General features: G+C 42.3%; 1 protein-coding gene across 3 annotated transcripts in view; it reads left to right on the top strand.

Annotated features, from left to right (window-relative positions):
- SMARCAL1 (SWI/SNF related, matrix associated, actin dependent regulator of chromatin, subfamily a like 1) overlaps positions 1–18,373 on the top strand; it is a 45,235-nt gene that overhangs the window by 23,158 nt on the left and 3,704 nt on the right. For 2 of the 3 annotated variants that reach the window (XR_007507894.1, XM_049815583.1), the window contains exons 11-18: positions 2,352–2,492; positions 8,070–8,288; positions 9,100–9,170; positions 11,336–11,438; positions 12,574–12,756; positions 13,270–13,370; positions 16,554–16,650; positions 17,038–17,196. Coding sequence is in view for 2 of the 3 variants with exons in the window: in XM_049815583.1 (XP_049671540.1) it covers positions 2,352–2,492; positions 8,070–8,288; positions 9,100–9,170; positions 11,336–11,438; positions 12,574–12,756; positions 13,270–13,370; positions 16,554–16,650; positions 17,038–17,196 (1,074 nt within the window). In the remaining variant the exon portion in view is untranslated. Of the gene's footprint in view, positions 1–2,351; positions 2,493–8,069; positions 8,289–9,099; positions 9,171–11,335; positions 11,439–12,573; positions 12,757–13,269; positions 13,371–16,553; positions 16,651–17,037; positions 17,492–18,373 lie in introns of those variants that run through there. The other variant, XM_049815592.1, reaches the window with a different exon arrangement.

Here is an 18,373-nt window from a genome sequence, read left to right as displayed (position 1 = left end):
AAGAGTTGCCGCTAGAAAAAGAAATGTGAATCAAAGCCGTTTCTTTCATCCAGAATTTAAGTAAGCCTTCAACACTCCAAACTTGTCTTCCTAGGATTTTTTTTTTCTTCTCTTCTCTTCTTTCTTGGGCTCCTCCTGTCATGGATTTTAAAACTGAAAGGCATCCTTGGGATAATGAGTTAGACCACCTATGTTCCACACAATTTTCTGGAATTAATTTCTTCAAGTTCTGTACAGCTCTTGTAGAGCTAGTGTCTTTTGGGGTTTTTTGTTGGTTTTGTTTTGTTCTGGTTTTCGTTTTTTCTTGACTTGTTTAAAATGATTAATTATAGAAGATGTATCGCAGCCCTTGGTAAGTGCTTGCAGTGGTTAGATACCCTATCTATTCAGAAATAAGTTGTGCACAGCAAAGCAGCAGCTGTACAAGTTTAGAATTCAAATAACATGTAACTTCATCATTCTCTCTTTTGATACCTATTCAGGGATTGGGGAAGGAGCCTGACTAATTGTTTTGACTACTGGGGAATTAGTGTTCCAACCCTGTCTCATGTAGCTCCTGGGGAACATCCTGCAAAGAGGAGGAGCCTTGAGAATGGCATAAACCCTTTTAACACCATTGGGTTTGTTGCATTTAATATGTCCCTGGTCTGTTTTGAGTGATCTTTTCTTGCTTTAGCTTGATCCAGAGTTATTTGAAATGAGCTGTCTGTAATTGCATGACGTCCATCTTGTCTTTTTCCTAGCAGTGGCCTTCTGTTAGTCCAGGAGGAAAAAGTTTAATTTGGACATTTCTTGCACATGTGGGACTGGCTTGTGCATTTCAGCAGATTTCTCAGGGTGGTGTCAGTTTACTCTTCACAGGCTTCTGCAACCCATCAGATATTGTCTAGGTTCTGCTCAGTTGTCCTCCACTGTTACCTCAATTTTAAAAACTGACCTAATTCCTGCTTTATCCCTTTTTTCCCTCATGGGATCCATTATCTTTTGTCTCTGTGACTCCTCCCTCTTTAGAGTAGTATAGACACTCTGTCTTGTGCAAACTGACTCTTACCTTGCGACATGTCCAAAGGTTTGACCTCTTCTTTTATTTAGTTCAATAAATATCCTGCTTTTTTAAATGTTTATGGGAATTGTCTGATCCTGGTAGTGATCACATTTCCTTCTGATCCATTTAATAAGGATGGCAGGAGAAGGCATGTCCCACCTTGATTATAACCTATATATAAATATCTGATAAAGAGTCCTGAAATTAATTTCCGGTAGCTGATCTGTGAACTCTTTCCACCAGACTTGGTTAGCAAGTGGATGAATCAACTGAATAGATTTGGGTGACTGGTAGATCTCAGTAAAATGATAAAAGAATTTCATTTTCTTTTTCATTTAAATGTGAATGAGCTGTTGGTACAGATGTCACTCAAGAATCTCTTTGTTATTTTAATGAACCTGCATTAAACCATGCAGAAAATTACAAGGCATGTGTTATTTAACTACTATATGTGAATTTACAGCAGTAGAAATTCATAGCTCTCATCTAATAATAGAATTAGATAATAATGGAGATATGAGGGTAGAAAGGCATCTTGGAGGCTTTTATGTCTACAGTGTAATTTTTTTTCTCCACTTTTTGGGAGCACCTACTTTAGATACAGGTTTCCCAGCCCCTTCTTGTCTCCCCTACAACACATGTTTTACAATCTTCTTACATGATTTGTATTTATTAACTCGTGTTCTAGCATCCAGCTAGCTGTGCCTAGACTCACCATGGATGTCAGATGGGCATCTTCTGGTCCTGCTTCAGGCAGCTTCATCTTTCTTTTCTTGCTAGTAGAATTTCAAAAGAAAAAAAATAAAAAGTAAGAAAAAAAATCACTTCTCTGAATCTCTTCTGCTTTTGTGAGGAAGACAGTCTTGTTTACAGCTTGCTGTGGCAAGTTTATTACAACACAATTTATTTTGGAGGTGAGGATGTACCTGAGAGGGTGTGTCATTTTCCTGTGACATCTGATGCCAAATGAAATGTTGAGCCAGCCGTAAAGATATTAACGTGTCTAGTGGGTAAATGCCAGTTCGGAAAGTACTCTTATAAAGTTGATGTACCCTTCCCTTATAGCATGTGGATGATGAATAAAAAACAATATGGTTTGTCCTGTTTCCTAGAAGTTTTAAGCACTGTCCTTGAGTGTCTTCAGGCAGTGAAGGCTGAAACTATCTGTGGAAGGTGAAGTACTCTTCCATTTAGGGTGCTTGGACAATGGCTCTGGGATTTTCTTTTGGAACTGGGGATGACTACTTAGCAGGTTCTGCTTATATTCTAAGCTGTATGATAACGATGCTCTGTTTTGCTTTCCCAGGCTGCCAGGAGAGTGATCTTGCTTTCGGGAACCCCTGCCATGTCGCGGCCTGCAGAGCTCTACACACAAATCATGGCTGTCCAGCCAGCCTTCTTCTCACAGTTCCACTCCTTTGGGCTACGCTACTGCGATGCCAGGAAGGTACTTCAGTGGGGAAGTTGCAGACTGGGGCACTGCAAACAGTATTTTACTTTTTATTTCAAAATGTGGAGGCTTTTTCTTTCCTTCCTTCTATCTGTTGCTACATCTTTTTTGAGAAAGTCTCACTGCAGAGTAACATTTTGAAAGCTCTCAACCTGAGAAGCTCTAGATGCTGCAGTGGTGGGCCTGAGACATGGAGGCAGTAATGCTTCCTGTCAAAATCTGCCCTGAAAGCCAAGGAAGTAAAAAAAAAATAATAAAAAAAAAATTGTCCATAGCTGGAGAAAGGAGCCTATTCTAATAAGAACTTGCCCCCAGAATGTTTTAAATGGGCAGAGTAACTATGGGGCCTTTAGGCAGCTGCAGGTTTGGGCTAATTGATTAAAAAAACAAACAAACAAAAAAACCAAACCCAAACCATTTACTAGTCTGCTTTAGTGACTGCTTAACAAAGTCAGGCCTCTGTTGCTTGGGATTTTGGATTTTATACCTCCAGGTAAGTAAAAGATGAAGACTTACGCTCTGTCTTTGTATTCCACCTTCTAATTCACAAAATGGATGTGATCCTCAGCATACCTTGGAAATAAGTTAACCTCTCTTATCTCTGCCAGCTGCTCAGCAGTGGTTTCAGCAGTCACTGAGTCCAACCAGTGCAAGATCTTGGCTCTGCAGGAAGCCAGCATTTGCAACCATGATGGCAGGTGTCTGTCTTGCTCTCAATGTATGGGCAACTCAGCTGTGCTTGGATTTGCCATCTCTAGGACTGCTGTGTGTGTTGGAACACAGACTGCTAAGAGAAGAGCTCTTGCTGCTGCCTGTTGTACAAGGAGGCTCTAGGATCTTCTGTGCTGGTTGCATAGACACAAAAAGGGGAACTAGAGTTCCCCTGAGTTCTGATTTGGAGCAAGAGCCCTCTAATCTGGCTTGCCCTTCAGTTTCTCCAGGACAAGCATGTAGCAGTTAGCATGTGGCACAGAATGGCTTGTCAGTGTAAGCATGGACCTGTAGTGCATGAACTTGCTTGCTCTGCTTTGTTCTTGAGTAATCCATTTCACTTCTTGTGCCTAAGACTGGGCAATAACTTTCAGCAGAGTGGTTGGAAACACCAAATGACCATTTCAATGCTCAAAAATATTTACAGAAGAACTGAACATCATCAGTGTATGCCATAAAAATAGGTATAGTTATTAGTAGGGCTTTCATGTTTGTTTTCTTTTCTCTGTTTGGGGTAGCTAAGATATGCCAAGTTTCTACCAAGAAGATTCATATTGCAGTCTTGTGTAAAGTTCTCAAGTCCCCTTTTTTGTAAATATGAATGCCCACTTTTACTTTCGTAGCTAGTGTAGTGCTGTTCTGCATATGTCCAAATGCGCAAGCTAGATGAGCAATTCATTTGCTTTGGTAGTCATATGCTGATGCCATTGATTAAAGTAAGGCCATTAGCACACAGTCACAGATACAAAGCTTGAGTTCTGGAAGATGACAGACAGCATTCATGTTAGCAAAGCACTGCTTTCCTGGCAGAGGATAAACTTACTATTTCTCCATCCATAGTAGGAATCTTACGGAGAGAGAGGACCACATCCTCTGCTGAGCTTCATTATCTTTGTTGAAAGATTCTTGTCTGAGTATTGTCCAGAATGCTTCTTAGACAGAAATTAAGAGATGCAGTTAAATCTTGTTGGTTTTCTGCAGTAAAAAGGAAAGCTGAATTGCAGCGTGTGAGCCTGAATAGGTTTGGAGTTTCATAAACCCTTTGAGGGTAAAGTTCTGCATGACTAGCTGTTGCTTCAATTACAAGTCATATGGACCTCAGGTAAGATGTGGAATTGGATAAAAGAAATAAAATTGTTTTACACAATCCAGGTTGTAATTCTGTGTAAATCTGTGTATTCTGTGTAAATGAGTTTTCAACCTGCAATGAAACTCAGCATGGAGGTCACAGTCTGCATCCGTTTCCCTTCAAAACCTCTGCAGGGTTTCTAGTACAATTTTGTTTCTCTGTTTGACCTGCCTCTGCTAGACAGTTGAACATTACTGGTCTTCTCACTGCTCGCCTGGGACATTTTGCTACAGTTAATGTCAGTAAATGATAGAGTGAACCTAGAAAGAACTTGGTTATTTAAAGAAGTGGGGCTGCAGGAAATGAAGAGATGTGGATAGTATTAGAGGAAAAAATGAGACTGCTGAATATTGGATTGTCATAGATCTACACAGCAATGAGTAAATTAAAAGGTGTTTTGATGATTCTAGTTGTTCCATCATGAGTGTAGTATGTCCCTCAAGTTTCTTTTTGCAGCTCTAACCTGAGATTATGTTAGGAGTTACATCCTCTCTGAAGAACTGTTGTGTACTTTTGCTGTCATTACTTAAATAGGTTCTTCTTTCTGTCCTAAAAGTGGCAGCGTTATGAGTGGGGATGGAATTGCACAGAACCAGAGAGGTTTTGCAAGTCTTTTGGAGATCTGTCAGGATGAGAGGTGCTATGTAAAAATGTTTTGGTATTAATAATAAATCTGATTGCATTATAAGATTAAAGAAAAATTGACAGACCTGAACCATTCAATTTAAAACTAAAACCTGACTAGTTTCTGTTTGAAGAGAATAGATTTTATGACAGAAAATTGCAAATATCTGGCAGATGTGATTAGAAAAGATATAAAATAAAAGTTTATCATTTTGTAATGCAACCTCCCAGGATCTGTACTCTTAAAAATGCAGCAAGTGAAATGTCACCTGCTTATTTACAAAATATCTCAAGTCTGTTTCCCAAAATACATGCTGTGAATTCATTTTTCAAACTGGGTGATGTTGGCAAATATTAAACAATTTCTATCTGAGCACATGCTCTGAATTTGTAAGAGTTTGGCAGCTTCTACTAACACTGTGATAAGTTTACTGACTCATGTAAGATGCTGTAACACTTTGGTAAGAAAATCACAGTTGGAAGCATTTGTTCTGGAATGTTATGGATCAAAGCCAGATGTGTATTTTGGCAAAATAAATGTCCCTCTTTTTTCTCTCTCTCCTTTTCCACGATAGGGTATACTAAATTATATTTTAATAATTCCCCAAATAATCATATTTTTTATTGCTCGCTAGGTGCAGCACGGAACTAGCATGTTTCCTTGTTTGCAAATTGTTCCAGCAACAGTCGCCATAAAAGGAATTTAGTAATCTGAACATACTGTAGGGATTCTGCCTCTATATGTTTTTTAATATGACAGTAGAGAGTATATTGGCTCTGTTTGTGCCTTGTTCTTTCAGTTGTGATGATGTTACTCTTCTGAAATGAATTGTGCTAGGTGGACACAAAACATGTGTTACTTGCTTGTTATGGAAGTGGAAAAACATGGGCTGCATGAGTAGAATGAGGTAGCCTGAGGAGAGTGTCCAGGCCCTGTAGCAGGTCTTGCTCAGCAGCCTAGTCAGTGTTGATCCCTGCTACTTAGCTACCAGTACCTTGAGTAGTGTGGGCAGAGGGCTTACAAGGGTGGGTACAGCACCAGGTGGGTCCTTCCTGGTTCTGTACATCTGCTCTGCTGGGTCCACAGAGTCTGAAGAATTGCAGAAATGGGGCACAAAGACTGGGGCTCAGCACTGTCAGTTTTCATGCAGCATGCCTACAGCTAATAAACCCAGCTAGACTTGAGCCAGGTTTTTACGAACCTGAGGGATGTATCTGCACTGCACTCCTGGTTTCAGGGAAGCAGAGCAGTAATACCCATGTTGGCTTTTTGAGGGCTTGGCTTAGATCCAGGTGGGCTTATTACCTCTAGCTGTATACCACTGTGCTGTTGTCAGAGCCAAAGTTTTAACTGTACAGGATCCAAACTGGCTTTGTGTCTAGTGTTTGAATTGTTTCCTGCTTTAATGAACCAACTATAGATAATCAGATGGTACCATAATTATGTAGGAATAGATTAAGTCAAATGAGTTTCAGTGGTGGCCATAAGTGCCAGAATCTGAAGTCAGTTAATGGTTCACATCAATACAACATGGCAGTAGAATTGCAGGTTGTCCTGTTACTTCTCAGCCTGAAGTGGGAGTGTTCACTTCCAGATACCAGAGAGGTCTTAACTGCCTGTAAGCTGTTTGCTTCCTCCTCTTTCTGTCTCATGGCATGTTCCCATCATTGTTCCATCAAAGCACCATCCCTTAATACAGTCAGTAATGTGACTAATCTCATGGCTGATATGATTTATTTTGTCTCATGCATTCTACAGGAGGATAGAGGGTGCAGTGAATACTTGGGAGCTTTTTCTTATTTTACTTCCCTTTCTGGTTACAGCTGGTTTCTCTTGGGGAAGGCAAATGAAAGATAGAGATTTTTAAGGTTAAATCTATTTTAGCAATTAATGTGGCACGATGAGAGTGGAGCAGCAGATCAAAAGGGTTGGTGCTGAGGCTCCTTACATCTGTTATATGCATTTCGGGAGGGTATATGTATACATATGTAGGGGGTTACTTTGGGTTGTTTTTCCAAGACCAGAGGTTGTATTTTTGACTTTTTTTGGTGACACTGCCAGTAAGACTTGGAATTAGAGCTGTGAGGAGGATTTTGCCTCCCCCCGCTTTGATTTTCAGTATTACTGTAGCTGTATTTCATATACTTATTTGTGAAACTTCAGCAGAAAGGTATCTCTTTATCCTTTACTTCAGCATAAAAACCTTATTGGTCTCCTCTCCAAAACAAAATTTTTTAAAGACGTTTCTTTTGGGGAATGTACCAATTTTGATGCCACTGTTTGTCAGCTTAGTTGTTCTTTCCTGGAGAACAAATGATAGGCTGTGGGGTTACTAGTAGAAGTGATGAGTTGAGATTAATTGAACAGCTGTATATTGTCTGCACACAGGATCTTGGAGGATAGGGCAGGTTCAGAGGCGAGTCCTTCAAGGAGGAGTAAATGAAGGGTTTGTTCAGAGAAGCTTTGAAGTGATGACGCTTTGAAGAGACAGTGGTTGGAGTGATGTATTGTGGGCCACAATTTATTTATGGTTTGCTTGAGTCTGAGCCAAACATGGTAATGGCAGAAACAGAGTATGTCAGGAAGCAGATCAAGAGACAGGTCACAGTGGGAAGCAAGCAATTTTGACCTAGCATTTACTAGGTATGTCAGACAAGTGTAACATCTCTGTGAAGGCATTTGGGTTAAGGATGTTTGTTCTCATGCTGTTAGAGAAGATTTTTGTGTATCTGCTTAAAACTGAAGTAAATGTGTGCACAGAATTGCAGTGAGTTCTGTCAGTCTGCCCAAAGCTGCAAGTGGAGAGCAGAAACACCTTGCTGTGTGAGGATGAATACCAGGGCACACAGTGCTGTGGTAGGGATCTCCACCTATCTGTGTAGTCTCTGAGCACCTGTAGATAGGAAAAAGGGAAATTTAAGTAACCTTCTCATGTTGGATGGATTAGTTTGTACACTTCTATCTTGTTGCCATTTTTGTCAAATCTCTCTCCCTACTGATCATAAAGTTCTTGCTTTGTCCAGTTTCCCTGGAAGTTTATTCTACTCTTGGATTGCCTGCAGACCAGTCTCTTAAGTTTGACACTGATAACTGCTTTGATCTTTCCCAGATGCCGTGGGGTTGGGACTACTCTGGATCATCCAACTTAAATGAACTGAAAATTTTGCTGGAAGAGTCCATCATGATCCGACGTCTGAAATCGGATGTGCTTTCCCAGCTTCCAGCAAAGCAACGCAAAATGGTTGTGGTGGCTCCTGAAGGCATTAGTGCAAAGACCAAAGCTGTCTTGGCAGCTGAAGCAAAGAAGATGGCCAAAGGATATGAAAGTGTAAGTCAGAAACTATTTTTATGATGAGCCATTGGTATTTCGGATACCTTTATTTAAAAACATCAGTGGAGAAACAGTACCCTGAGTTCCAAGGAAGGTCAGAGCCACACCTCGTGTGAAGGTGCAGTGGAAGGCTGTTGAAGGCACAGTTTTAAATGAATGTACAACACAATCAAAACAGCTCAGCTTTTTTTCCTTTTGATTTAAGTAGTTTACTTTGTCTCCTTGTGTGAAATACTGTTTCTTCTCTCTTTTTTTTTCTTCTCTCAATAGTCCTAATTGTCTTTTGTACCTCCTGCCTCTGTACTTACTCTTCTGTCTTGCCTTGTAATCCCATCCACCCTACAAACACAGCCTTGTTGAAGCTGCATTGTGAACGCAGCAGTAGCCAAAAATGTGAAGAGTGTATTTTTGCTTTTGTTTGTTTGTTTTTCTTGTATGGATGGCAAATGCATGTTCCAGGCTCCTCGGTTGCTAATACAGTTCTGTAAGAACTTAGGAGTTTTTTTTCTTGCCATTTTAGTTGGGAAACGCTTTCTCAACTAAAACTACATTTGTAATATGCTTGTCATCCGACTTGTAGGAGTTGAGTAGGAGGTGGGAAGGGAGGTGTCAGAAATAGGAGTGTGTGAGTATCTGCCATACCCAGTGGCGAGTAGGAGATTTCACCCTCCAGTCTCCTTTTGTTGTGCATTTTTAGGCTGATTTTTTCCTAGCAAAGTGTTTATTGGCAGCAGCAGACATCCCATATATGTAAGGAAGGAGAAAAGGCATTTCTGAGACTCACATTTATTTATCTTTCTCTCTGCAGAAACAACAGGAGAAGGAAGCTCTTCTCCTCTTCTACAATAGAACGGCAGAAGCTAAAATCCACTCAGTTGTGTAAGCTGCATGTCATTGCTTCATTCTTGCGTAGTAAAATGTGTTTTTCCACTGAGAACAGGAAAATGGTGCAGGGACGTGAAGCATAGCCTCAAGCCAGCTTAGAAAAAATTGATTTTAATTACAATGCACTAAACATTTTCTTCTCTCAGAGTTCCTAGGCTGAACAAGTCTTCTGATTTCATTCCAGATATGGATCTAAACTGTCTTTTGAGCCATCTAAAATTACTTGGTGTTTGGGACTTGGATCAAGTTCCCTGGTCCAGACCCTATTTCAGTTTAGGGAGGGAGGAAGTAATGAAACTAAAAGTTTCAACAGATTTTGACAAAACAAACGCTGCAGTCCTGCTGCAGCAGGAACCCTGAGCCGAGAAGCTCATGAGATAGACTGAGCTTTAGTTGTAGCATGCTTTAAGGATGTTACAGCCCCTACTGAAGTTCTTGGCTCTTCCACAGAGCTCACATGGGACCTCAGTAGCAAAAGTTTTCTATCATAAGTGTGCTTTTAAGTCTGTCTTTCCTAGGAATAATTTCCTTCTGTGACTTTCCATGCCCTTGCATCCTTAGCCTTTCTGCTGGGACTGCAAAGGAGTTGATTTAGGTCATATAGCATGACTTTTTAATAAGTAGTATGCTAATAACATGAAAACAGTTTACTTTTCTGGAGTGCTGTGAATGTAAGGACCTGCTGATGTGCACTGCGTGATTTCACAGTCTCAGACCTTGCTGCAGAATTTGCCTGTTTGGCACAGAACTGCACTTCAGAGTCCCAGAGCTCATTTCTGTAGAAGAGTTTCTTCCTTTTTATATTGGTGAACAGTTAGAAGACTTTCTTAATTTTATTTCAGTTGCAAGTGTGAACTGAATATAAAATCATGAAGTGCTGTTTACTTGACTCTCTGGTAGGAACTAGTCCATCTTTTTCTGGGGTTTAGTAGCATTTAAAATACCACTGCCAGCTGATGGTACTGTCCTATGATCATCAGCACCTCCCATGTCTTGCTCTTGATGACAGTCCTCCATTGCTTCCATTTGTTAAATGGAATATGGGAATGGGATGTAAAATAATTGTAATATGTTGGCATCTGCTTGTTATACTGAATGTTTGCTTTGATACTTGTTTCAAAATCCAGCAATCCCACTTCTCTCCCAGATTTCTGTGTTAAATGATATTGTCACATAATTGGGGTCTGAACTTCACGAACCCTGGGAACTGTCTGCAAAGCACTGATACATCTTAATACAGCGCTGGAAATCCTGCTTAGTGTTTTCTGACAGTCGCTGCTGACCTAAGCTGTGTTGTATTTAGCAAAGAACTTGGTATTCCTGATCTTTACAACAACTCTCTTATTCCAAAGAAAAGATGACATTTGTATCATCTGTTCTGATGGCTGTTGTTATAGTTAGTTACAAATTTTAGGCTTATAGGTGTTTTTCAGGCTCCAGTTGACCTGATTGTAACAGAAGTTACTACACAGGAATGGATTCTGTAGCTCTGCAATTAGTCCATGGCAAAAGCCAGATGTTTTCATTTAATTAACACTGTTCATCTGCATTTAAAAGGACTCTTGTTACCTTTCATTGGTCATTAGCCTATATGGATAATTCGTAGAAATAGCTGATGTATTTAGATTGTTAAGCTGTAGTAAATTGTCAGTGTGAACCCTTGCAAGAAAAGCTACTTTTAGGATACTCTGATTCATGTGTTGAGACCTTTTCTTCTAAAATAAAAACAATCCTGAGTAAACGTAGGAAGGATAAATGTATACAGATTATCTTAGTGTATTGTAATTGTGCAAAAGTTAAAGATATAGAAGGGCGAATGAGATCGTCAAATAAGTATAGATGACTTCCAGTTGATTAGTCTGGGATGTCACATTTCAAGTAGGATGTAATAAATTGATTCTCAGTGATACTCAAGTATAAATGTAGGCAGCTGTCCAGCTGCGGTGAAGAAAAATGAGTGGATTTTCCTGCAGTGTCTTTTTTAATCTCTAGGAGACTTGACTTGCTACTTGCATTTTACTGCAACTTTTTTATGTTAGCCTATTTCCTGGTTTCTGTATATAGATGAGCAATATCTTTAAAATTTGTTGTGAGCAAAGCCTGTATTCTCTCAGCACATAATTTTATAGAGTTTGGGGTTTTTCTCTGTTTTCATGTAGGGAATACATCCTGGAGTTACTGGAAAGTGGGAATGATAAATTCCTGGTGTTTGCTCATCACAAGATAATGCTGGATGCAATAGTTGCAGAGCTGGAGAAGAAAGTAAGTAATTGACTGAGTCGTCTTAACTTTATCATTATTCCAGCTTCAAAGCTGTTTAAGAGCTCCCCAGAGTTACGGCTGGTCAGCTAGTTTATGAAAGTTAGTGGCAGAGATAATTTCTACTTGGTGTGCTTTTGAACGTGCCCTTCACTGAGGGAGCTGAGCTATCAGGGTGAATGCCTCACAGGATGCACTTTGTATTAGCTGAATGGCTTTTGTTGTATTTAATGTTCTTTAATCTCCATTGTCTGCCCTGGAGCTTGTGTAATTCTTGGAGGAGTGTTACCCTGTGTGGCTATCTCCGCTTTGTCCTCTAACCTTTCCTCAGAGAGGGAGAATGTAACAACCCAAGTCCAGCTATGGCTGCCTGCCTGTATCTCTGTGGTGCTCTTACATTTTTGAACTGGAATACTGTAGGGAGACTTGATAGACCTGCCAGTCATCTCTCTGACTTCACAAGTGTTTGTCTAATTATTCATGTGAGACTTCTCTGGATGCCCCTAAGGAGTTCTGGGTCATGCTGGGGCAGTGTGAAGGATTCTTTAAGTTAATATTCCAAACTATAAACCACAGTGGCAGTGGTGACTTTGCTGCTTCTGTGGCAGCAACCTCCAGTAGAGCAAGGAAGTTGGACACTGAAGAGTTATGGCCCTGCATCACCCAAGCTTGTCATGCCTCTCCTGAGCCTACCACAGAGCAACTGAGTTGTATAGGATCCCATCTCCTCCCGTCACAAACAGGGGAAAACTTAGGGAGGCTGGGGAGGTTGTAGCAGCTGTAACATCAGCACACAGACAGTGTTCAGCTTTGTATTAAGCTAGTTGCCTTTCCACTGTACTTGAGTTGCCAGCTTGTTGCTGTCACTTGAGTTGCAGGAAGTTGCTCAGGACTGGTGGGAGATCAATAGATAGAAGAGCAAGTCATGCATTGTGAACAAAGGTGAGGTACATTATATGCTGAGCTACAGTGCCTCTGCCTTAAAGATGAGGAAAGGTCTTAAAAATACAACCGTTGCCTTTTTACTTTCCTGGTTCTGCCATGGGGAAGGGAAACAGAATCCACTAAAACATGGAAGGAGAATACGGAAAAGGGGATACAAGGCCTCTAGAAAGTATCTTCTTCTGCCTTTTCACAGCATATTGAATACATTCGCATTGATGGCTCCACACCTTCAGCTGAGCGGCAGTTTCTGTGCCAGAAGTTCCAGTTCTCAGAGAAGCAGGTTGTGGCTGTCCTGTCCCTTACTGCCGCAAACATGGGCCTGACGTTGTCTGCTGCGGACCTGGTGGTGTTTGCAGAGCTCTTCTGGAACCCCGGGGTATGCGTCCTGGAGGGACAAGGGTTGGATGCTCCCTGGAGAGCAGAAAAATTGTTGATTAGGAGGAGACGTAATGGGCAGGGGACTTTATCTAGGGGTTTTCTCTTTCTTTCTCTGATGGCTACTTGTCTGTGCACCCCCAGGTGCCTGGGCTTGAACCAGTGAGGCTGATTACACAGCTTGCTAGCTGGAGAAGACAGTGTGAAAGGGAAACATGCCCTTGTTTCTTAAGTTGACAACCGCTTCTCAACCGCTTGCCCAGCCAAGACCTGAAAGAGTCCATCATCAATGCTGACCCTTTACTTATGAAAATGCTCATTGCCTTTTGGGAATGTCATGCACCAGATTACTTCTTGGCTTAATCTGTGTTTGAGCATGCAGTTGTTAACAGAATCCACATGAAAAATAGTTGCTAAGCACAAGAAATGAGATCTCCCTGCTCTCTGGTGCTTACGCTGTTTCTTAAATGTTGCAGTTCTCACCTTATTTTCTTTGTCATGTTTTTACATAAAGGTTTTGATCCAAGCAGAAGATCGGGCACATCGAATTGGACAGACCAGCTCTGTTAATATTCACTACCTGGTGGCTAAAGGCACAGCAGATGACTATTTATGGTAGGAAGTGGGAAAGATACTTTGGTTCTCCTGCCACCTGTTTTCACTGTTTGTCACATACGTGATGTAAGGTGCTTAATGTTAGTGCTGATTTCCACAGCCTGTGAGATGAGGAGCAACAACTGCCAATCAGGGCTGCTGTGAGCTGGTGACATGGCCTGGCCATAGTGGACATAACTAAGTAGATGACAAGCAGGAGGAATAAAAGTAGTTATCTGAAAAAGAAAGGGCTGTTGAGAGAAATTCTGGGAGAGTTGATGCATCTAAAAACTTCACAGCCTCTGTGTAAGAAGAAGGAATTGTCTTGGATACAGCCCAGAACATTTGTGTGCTGGGCTACTGTGAAGTGCTGAGTACTTTCAAGCAAATTCAACAGACACTAGAGATGGTTCCCTGTATCGTGGATCAGGTCTGAGGAGCAATCTGGCTGCTGAGTGCTTGGGCAGGGAGCTGTGGAGGAGGACTGCACTGTTGCTTTCCTCTTGCTTTTCAGTGAGCCCTTCAGATAAATTAAAGTGTTACTGACCCACCTCTGGAGAGTTGTGGCCTGAGCCTTTTTGGCTGCAGTGAGAGCTATGGGTGGACACTGGTCCTTAGGGCTGGGGAATCTGACATCCTGAGGAAGGGGAGGATCTAAGGAGTCCTTAGGGCTGCAAGGGACCTGACCTATCATTATCCACCAGCTGGTTCATTTAAAGTTCAAAATTGCATCTTTATTACCTTGTTTAAAGGAACGAATGAACTAAGTGAACTTGTGCAGTTCCCAGAATATCATGATGGCAAATAATTATAACCCTACAATGCAGGGATCTGGAAACTGATGCATCACCCACGTTTCATGGAAAGTTAATGACAGTAATTCTGCCTTTATTTGTGAAATGCTGTCCATGCAGTCATTAATGCTTAATGGGAAGGAAATATGGCTCTTCAAAGAAGGACAGTGGCATCCTTTTTAAAGGCGAGAAAAAGAACAAGATGACAAGGCTATTTGGTAAATGCATTAATTGTGCTGTGGCCTTTGCTTCTTGAAAAGTATCCAGTCTGCAGGTGTGGTTGGGACCTCTCGGCCTCTTGAGCCAGTGATAGATTCTTCTTCCTGCCATACATCGGGATATAACCTAGAAATGCTAATGTGTCTGTTGATGGGGATTACCATTGCTTACCTTGGAGACTGAAAACACAGGCTATTGGAACTCCCTTTAGCTACATCTTCTTGTTCTGACTTCATACCATTGGTGTTGCCTCAACTAGTTTCCCTGTTGGATATGTGTGTTCTCCAAATATTTATAGCCTGAAATCCTCCTCTTGTTACTTACTTAAATTGGATTATGTGGTGGGTTGACCCTGGCTGGACGCCAGGTGCCCACCAAAGCCACTCTATCACTCCCCCTCCTCAACTGGACAGGGAGAGAAAATAGAACAAAAGGCTCGTGGATCGATATAAGGACAGGGAGAGATCACTCAGCAACTACCATCACAGGCAAAACAGACTCAACTTGGGGAAATTGGTTTAATTTATTACTAATCAAATCTGAGTAGGATAATGAGAAGTAAAACCAAATCTTAAAACACATTCCCCCAGCCCCTCCCTTTTCCCTGGGCTTAACATTACTCCCAATTTTCTCTATCCCCTCCCCCTGAGTGGCACATGGGGACAGGGAATGGTGGTTGCAGTCAGTTCATAGAATCATTGAATGGTTTGGGTTGGAAGGGACTTTAAATATAATCTAGTTCCAACCCCCTGCCTTGGGCAGGGATGCCTTCCACTAGACCAGGTTGGTCAAGGCCCTATCCAACCTGGTCTTGAACACTTCCGGGGATGGGGCATCCACAGCCTCTCTGGGCAACCTCTTCCAGTCCTTCACCACCCTCACAGAGAAGAACTTCTTACATCTAATCTAAGTCTACCCTCTTTCATTTTAAAGCCATTACCCCTTGTCCTTTCACTACATGCCCTTGTAAAAAGTCCCTCTCCAGCTTTCTTGTAGGACCCCCTTTAGGTACTAGAAGGCTGCTATAAGGTCACCCCAGAGCCTTCTCTTGTCCAAGTTGAACAACCCCAACTTGCTCAGCCTCTTTTCACAGGAGGGGTGCTCCAGCCCTCTGATGATCTTTGTGACCCTCTGGACTTGGCCCAATAGGTCCATGTCCTCCTTATGTTGGGGGCCCCAGAGCTGAACGCAGTACTCCAGGTGGGGTCTCCTGAGAGTGGAGTAGTTCATCACATGTTGTTTCTGCCGCTCCTTCCTCCTCAGGGGGAGCACTCCTCACACTCTTCCCCTGCTCCAGCATGGGGTTCTTCCCATAGGAGACAATTCTCCACAAACTTCTCCAACATGAGTCCTTCCCATAGGCTACAGTTCTTCATGAACTGCTCCAGTGTGGGTCCCTTCCATGGGTTCACAAGTCCTGCCAGCAAACCTGCTCCAGCATGGGCTCGTCTCTCCATGGGGCCACAGGTCCTGCCCGGAGCCTGCTCCAGTGTGGGCTTCCCACGGGGTCACAGCCTCCTTTGGGCACCCACCTTCTCTGATGTGGGGTCCTCCACGGGCTGCAGGTGGATATCTGCTCCACTGTGGACCTCCATGGGCTGCAGGGGGACAGCCTGCCTCACCATAGTCTTCCCCACAGGCTGCAGGGGAATCTCTGCTCCAGTGACTGGAGCACCTCTTCCCCCTCCTTCTTCACTGACCTTGGGGTCTGCAGGGTTGTTTCTCTCACATATTCTCCCTCTCCAGCTGCAGTTTCTGTTGCGCAGCTCGGTGGGGGGGGGGGGGGTCCCCTTCTTAAATCTGTTACCCCAGAGGCACTACCACTGTCGCTGATGGGCTTGGCCTTGGCCAGCAGCAGGTCTGTCTTGGAGCTGGCTGGCTTTGGCTCTGTCGGACACAGGGGAAGCTTCTGGCAGCTTCTCACAGAAGCCACCCCTTTAGCCCCTCTGCTACCAAAACCTTGTCACACAGACCCAATACAGATTGATATTTATGTTGGATTGATTGATATCCCAAAGCAGCATACAGTCATCACAAATAAGAGCAAGACAGGTTAAGGACATAACGAGCTTTGGTAGAAAAGCCATTTTATACCCCTGTTATATCTTTTTTTCGTCTACACGTAGTAAATGACTCAGTGTCCTTGCATGGTATTTTCTTCCTTTCAGTACTATCTGTTTATCTCTCCTAGGCCAATGATTCAAGAGAAAATCAAAGTGCTGGGGGAAGCTGGTCTTTCAGAAACCAATTTCTCTAAAACAGCTGAATCCACTAATTACTGCCCTAAGGTAATTGACCTGAAAGAATATCGATGGTCCCTGGGAAAGGCTGAATAGGCTTTGGCTTGTGTACATCTAGATTGGTAGGTGGTTGGCAGGCTGACCTTATGCCTGTTCTGCCTTTAATACCACAGACCAGATTCTCCAGCTCCTCCCAGGAGCCATGCTTTGACTTGGACTCTCCACAGAGTTCCCAAACCTGCTGCATGCAAGGAGACATGATAGCCTCTATAGCATATATGTCTCTGAGATATATGTATGTATGATATATACATATATCATATGATATTTGTACACACATGCACAGTGTCTCAGTGGGAGGACCCTGTTATTGTTGCTCACTTTTTTTTTAATATGACAATGTATATGCAGATTCTGTCTGTTCTAATTTCTCAGCCAGATCCAAAGCAGAAGACTATCTACGACCTTTTCCAGAGGACCTTCTCTGAAAGCAGAGATGACACTGATGAACTTTTGCTTTTGGAGGCAGCTGATGCTTGCTGCGAGTTTGACTCTGGCAGTGCCTTGCAAGATACAGAAGGAGAGACATATTCAGTGAGTCCCCCCAAAAAGCAGCGTATTGAGGAGTTTTTTAAAGTGTAATGGTGACAGCAAAAGAGGTGGTGGCTAAGAGATTTTTTTTTTTTAATTAAAATGGGAAAACAAAAGCAATCAAGTATTATTTTTTGAGTTTTAAAAAATAAAAGACTTTAATTTTTCTGTATCTCTAGTGCATTTCATCTCAAAGGATGAGAAGGCAGTCTGACAGTGTGACAGATGAGCAGCGCACACCTGGCAGTCCGCAGGTTTTGCAGTCCTGGTTTTGCTGATGACTGAATGGCCATGGGCAAGTAGCATGCTGCTTTGTTTCAGCATGTCAGCCTCCACAGTTGTTTTGTTTAAAAAGCAGATAATGGTTGTCTGTCCACAAGGTAGAACTGTTGTGAAAACTAGCTTCTCAGCAGCTGCAGAGTGCTTTTAACAGTCAGTTTTCCAAGAATTTTAGTCTGGATTTATAGGAGTTGGTTCACTGGCAAAATTTGGCCCTTGGCTCATTCACGAACTGGTGCTCTGGGAGTCATTTTGGCAGTGAGGAGAAAAGATCCAGACAGATCTTGAGGTTTTGTGGAGGTGGGGAAGAAGAGAAAGAGCCCCAGATTTTTGTCTGTGCAGAGCAGTCAGTACCTTCAAACTAAGTAGTATAACTGTCTGCCAGGAGGTGTGTATTGCCTGTTAGGCACGTGTATGGCCTGTTAGGCACAAGTCTGCCTGAGCACACTGATCTCTGGCCTAATCTACTAAATCTTACGACCTGCTCCAGGGCATGTGCTTCTTGAGTCAGTGGAGGGTGAAGCTTGTGCTGACTGCCAGAGATTAAGCCTGGCTGCTCAAGAAGGGGACGTGTGTGTTTTGTTCAAGGCTCAAAACTGATTTCCACAGTTGAGTGAGGAGAAGGGGACGTGGACTTTTGCCCTTGTTTTGTAAGAAACCGACTCTAGACTGAGCTGTTTAAATAAAAAGTTGTTTTAAGTCGTGGTTCCCAAACTTTTGGTACTTTTTTTATTTTAGAATTTCATCTCCCATTTGGACCTTCAGTTTGAGAAATATGTGATGCAGTGGAAATACCAGTGGGTTTTGGGTTTTTTTTTTAAATATTTACAGTGGCTGAAAGATAGGTCTTTTGGAGGATGCTTCCTCTTGTGCTTTCCGAAATGCATCAACTTTCAAAAGG

Source organism: Accipiter gentilis, chromosome 1, assembly GCF_929443795.1.
Source record: "Accipiter gentilis chromosome 1, bAccGen1.1, whole genome shotgun sequence".
In the NCBI taxonomy this organism is placed as follows: domain Eukaryota; kingdom Metazoa; phylum Chordata; class Aves; order Accipitriformes; family Accipitridae; genus Astur; species Astur gentilis.
Note: the sequence above shows the minus strand (reverse complement) of the source record. Positions and strands in the feature narration are given on the sequence as shown.